The sequence below is a fragment of the Monopterus albus genome, unplaced genomic scaffold (genome assembly GCF_001952655.1).
Source record: "Monopterus albus unplaced genomic scaffold, M_albus_1.0 scaffold6.1, whole genome shotgun sequence".
Taxonomy (NCBI): Eukaryota; Metazoa; Chordata; class Actinopteri; order Synbranchiformes; family Synbranchidae; genus Monopterus; species Monopterus albus.
This window is the reverse complement of record NW_018127886.1, coordinates 4230808-4235368: the sequence shown is the minus strand read 5'-3', so window position 1 is coordinate 4235368 and position 4561 is coordinate 4230808. Positions and strand designations below refer to the sequence as shown.

Here is a 4561-nt window from a genome sequence, read left to right as displayed (position 1 = left end):
GCGCGCTGCTCAGCGGCGGCTGTCTCCATGCCATCCTCTGGCAGTAGGAGAGGTGTCACTGCAGGCGAAGGAGCGGGGACAGCTCTACTGCTGCTGCTGCTATGGAAAAGGGCACAGCCCCCTCCTCCGGCCACTGGCCCCCCGCTGACATGTCACCTGAACTGAGAGCTAGTCTAATTAATGATGCCCTGCCTCCATCCAGGTCACATTCTGGTCTCTCTCATCTTTCTCTCCCCTGTGGAGGTTTTTGTTTTGTTTTTAGTGTAGGCTGAATTTAGAAGTAAAATTTTTACTGTCTTGTTGTTTTGGGAGGGGGTACATGTCACCCATCCTTATATCCACACAGCAAATTGTTGTAAATGCGCTAAGTTAACAGGCACAGGAGGCCGCAGTCTGTTCGCTCTATTGGATTTGTTGGTCAGATAATGTGATTGGGCCTGATCAATATCATCCACAAGGACCTTTATGGGAAGGCTGGAGAAGATCCACTGGTCTGTGTTTCCAGCCATCTCCACTTTGTCTCTGTTCCACATGTTGTGACTATCAGCACTGTCTCATCTGTCCATCTCTTTCACCTGATCGAGTGGTGTGAAGTTGTGATGCAAAGCCGCTTGTAATGAGAGCATTTTAGAGCCCGAGTGACCCTGCAAGTCTCTCTTATCAAATATTAACGACCACCCTGGATGTTCATTTTTACCAGTAAGCCTAGGCACAAATCTGCTTCTTATTTATCACAGCTGCCTTAAATGCAAACACCCACACCTGCATATGCATTCTTCAACACAGATGTTAATCACACTGTCCTCTGTCAGGTGGCCTGGGAGAAGCAGGTCCAGGAGGAGGGAACTCCTCTCAGCCGGTACTACAGCCAGTGGAAGAAGCTGAGGGAGAAGGAGATCCAGCTGGAGATCTCAGGCAAAGAGAGGGTAACTGTCCAACCATTTCGCCGAAGTTGTCAGGAATCACTTCTAGTGTTTTTTTAAATATATGTCAGAATAACACAAGAATCGCCTTTTTACATAAATTACCATCAGAGCAGGCTTGTGTGACCTTGTTGTTTTTGTGTTGTGTATAGATGGAGGATCTGGACCTTCCTGAGATCAAACGGAAGAAGATTCAAGAGAAGAAGGCTGAAGATAAGAAGGAGTTCAAGGATCTGTTCGAGTCTGACAGTGAATCAGGCGAAGAAGATACAGGCCTCAAACCCAGAGGTAACTACCGGCTCCTTTTTTCACTTGTACTTTGCAACTAGTGTGTTGCCCACCTTGGCCTCTAGGGGGCTGTGTTTTGTTGCAGCCTGATCTTTACTCTACAAAACCAAAGTTAAGAGGTGATGACAGTAAAGGGATTCTGGGACAGCCTCCACCTTAAACAATTGGCTGCATCAAGCAGATGACCTGGGAAGCGGTTATCACAGGGATCTCAGCGTTTTCTCAGGAACCGAACTTCAATCTCTTGGCTTATCAGATATTTCGGTTCTCTCTCCGCTTAGAGGAGCCAGGGAGCAACATGTCTCGTCCTCTTGGGGTTGTCCGCTGGTCACGGGCAGCCACATCCTCGCTTTTACAGCTTTACACTCAAACACGCAAAAGCAGAAAATAGCCCTCTGCTGTAGGGGGATTTTTTTTTTTTTATGCATCTGGACTTCATTGTAGGGAGAGTCCCTACAAACGGATGGGTAGCTTCTGGCAAGCGGTGGGCCTCCGCCTCTCACTCTCTGGCCTTCCACCCTCCCTTTTCACTTGTCTTTCCTCCACCCCTCCCACCACTTGTGCACATGCACAAACTGAAACCCCCTGACAGGAAGTACAGACTTGGATCCCAGCAGGGGTTCCTAATTCAAACCAGCCCAGTGGAACAGCCAGAGGTGGCCGCTCCTCTCTCTTTCCTCTGCTCTACCTCTTTCATTCTAGTCCTCTCGCTCTCTTTCTGGCTGTGTGGGCTTTAACCAGCTGCCCCTGCATGTTCTGACAACACGTGCGTGGACACACACACACACACATACACATCTTGATGATAGCACACAAATGCACACCCACCACTTTGTCGTCCAGTCTTGAAGAGCCAGAAGCTTTCGGGCAGCTCACCAAAGCTCTTTGTGGTCTCTCGCACTCCCGGAAAGACGGGGGAGTGTGAGAGGAGGGGGCATTTGATTTAGATTCATGTATGTGGTTTCAGTGTGCGTGGGTAATAAGTCCTCCAGGTCGTTTGAGTGCAACCTGTAAAGTACCGCTCAAGTCTGTGTAGCTCCATGTGAGCACCAAAATTTGAGCAAGTGAAAGAATGTTTGTCATGTTAAATTCTGATGCGGAGGCACGTACCTGATGTTTTAATAGGCATTGTTCCTGTGTGTGCGTCAGTTCACAATGCAGCCAACAGAGGAAGTAGCTCTGTTTTGCCTCTCTCTCCTCCACACCTCCAGCTTCTCATCACACCTCAACTTCAAAGCGTGTGCACCCCAGTTGTCCCTTTGGCTAGACGGCGCACACACACACACAATGCTCTGAGGATAGCTGAGCACAGTTTAAGACAAACTCCCAACTTCCCTCCATAGCACAAACACACACACACCAACTCTCCCATCATTATTGTTGCTGTGGAACCTGCCTACTATCTCCATTTGCTATATTTAGGCCGTGAGCATAAGATGTCTGAAATTGCTGGTAGTAAACTGTCATGGGTGTTTATGCAGCAGGCATCTGTAATCAACTCTCAGTTCCATCTCAGGAGGCAATGCCCACTATGAGCTGCCTCTGATACCTGGCCCACATAGAGGCAGCGTCAGCGATGCACCAACACAAACTTGAAGATGTCTGAAGAAAGTAACAATAGACACAATTTAGCGCAGTGTAATGTTTGTCACTCTCTCCCCCCAGGTAAAAATGTCAGCAGTGGGTCTGATGATGACGATGATGATCTTGAAGATCTGTCTGACATGAGCGACAACGAAGACATGGAGGAAGGAGACTCAGGTTGGTGAAATGCGTCCAGAAAGCTGCTGGCACTGACTGATGAGTCATTTTCAAACATTTTGAAGGTGCTGTTTGCTGTGTACGCGTTTATTCATTTAGTAAACAAACTATATTAACAGTGCATGTCTATACTGATTAATGAAGAGCCTGCCAGGTATTCAAGGTAAAATGCAAAGGTACTCTACTGAATTTGTTTTTAGCTGCTAGAGGGTCTAGCAAGACTCAGAGCAAACACGCACTAGAAACTGCTCGTCTCTCCTCCACATCATTTTGCAACGACGTAAACTTCAGATGCCTGGTTGCGACAAACTGTTCAAAAGGCAACCTTCACTCTGAAGCTAGTGTCAGCTGACTAACGAGTGAATCTGGCAATCCAGCAGAATGTCCATGGAACGTTAGCACTGTGTGTCACATTAGCTGTAACCAAAGTTTGAATTACTCCTAGATTAAAAACAAAGGTACAGTCATGACCGTGCTAGGTCACTTGTTAGCAAAACAAACATTAGCTAGCATTGGTATAGTTGAGAGACTGAACAAAAAATATTCTGTGATTTCAGTTCAATGTGAGGACTTGCTGCTTCCTTAGTTTTATATTGGTGTCAAGTCAATATCTTTGGTTTCTGAACTGTTTGGTTGAAGCAATTTGAATATGCCATTTTGGATTCTGGGAAACTATTTTCTGATATTCTGTGGACTAATCAGTCTGGAAAATTAACAGATTGATGGTGAAAATCATACCCTCAAATTAATAACTTTGCACAGAAATTCCTGCCCTCTAATTACCTAATTAAATTCCACTAATTAATAATTTATGCACAAATTAACAGAACAGCAACCATCTGTTACTCTGTACAATGTATTTAAGGAATGTCACATATAACAAAGTTGTTTTTACTGCCCAAAACATGAAATGCATCCACAGAGGTTAGTCCATATATCTGGATAAAACTGTATTAAACCCAAGCAGCAACACTGTAGATGGTCAAATGGAATAAATGTGATGACTTGAGCTCAAACTGTTCCTCTGTTCCTCCTGTCTGTGTTTCAGATGACGATGAAGAAGCAGGCGAAAAGGCCTCCAAGGCTCCTCAGCCGCTGTCGTCCTCTGCTCTGATCAAACTAGCAGAGGGAGACGAGGATGTGTTGGAGGACCTGGAGCTGTCTGATGATGACTGAGGCTCATGAACACACACCCACTCGAGCTCACCTGAGTGACTTGTGTGCTCTCTACATTACAGCCTCCTAGCCTTAAAATAATGTCAGACTTGTTTGTATTTTCTTTGCTTTTTAATGGCGTACATCATATAATTCACCTGTATAGAACATGTTGATAATTTTAAGCATTGAAATTGGAAAAAAATAAAAGGTTAAAATCCTTTTTTTATTTTTTTTTAAAAATAGTTGAAGCGTGTATGTGCATGTTGATGCACAAGTGAACCTGGAATAAGTTGTTTGTGTGCTCTGTACATGCGCACACCTGTAGGCACCTGCAGGCTCTGTGAGGACGGGCTATTTGGAGATGGCTGTGAGCCTTGCAGAGCCGGGCCGAGCCAGGCTGGGCAGGCCAAGAGGAGGGGTACAGAGAGGTG

The 4561-nt window shown here is 45.7% G+C and overlaps 1 protein-coding gene across 4 annotated transcripts in view; it reads left to right on the top strand.

Moving 5' to 3' along the window:
• noc2l (NOC2-like nucleolar associated transcriptional repressor) overlaps positions 1-4348 on the top strand; it is a 70296-nt gene extending 65948 nt beyond the window's left edge. For all 4 annotated transcript variants that reach the window (XM_020614756.1, XM_020614747.1, XM_020614763.1 and 1 more), the window contains 4 exons: positions 813-926; positions 1076-1211; positions 2877-2972; positions 4021-4348. In XM_020614756.1, the coding sequence (XP_020470412.1) occupies positions 813-926; positions 1076-1211; positions 2877-2972; positions 4021-4148 (474 nt within the window). In that variant the 3' untranslated portion in view covers positions 4149-4348. The remainder of the gene's footprint in view (positions 1-812; positions 927-1075; positions 1212-2876; positions 2973-4020) is intronic.
• The last annotated feature ends 213 nt before the right edge of the window (positions 4349-4561 follow it).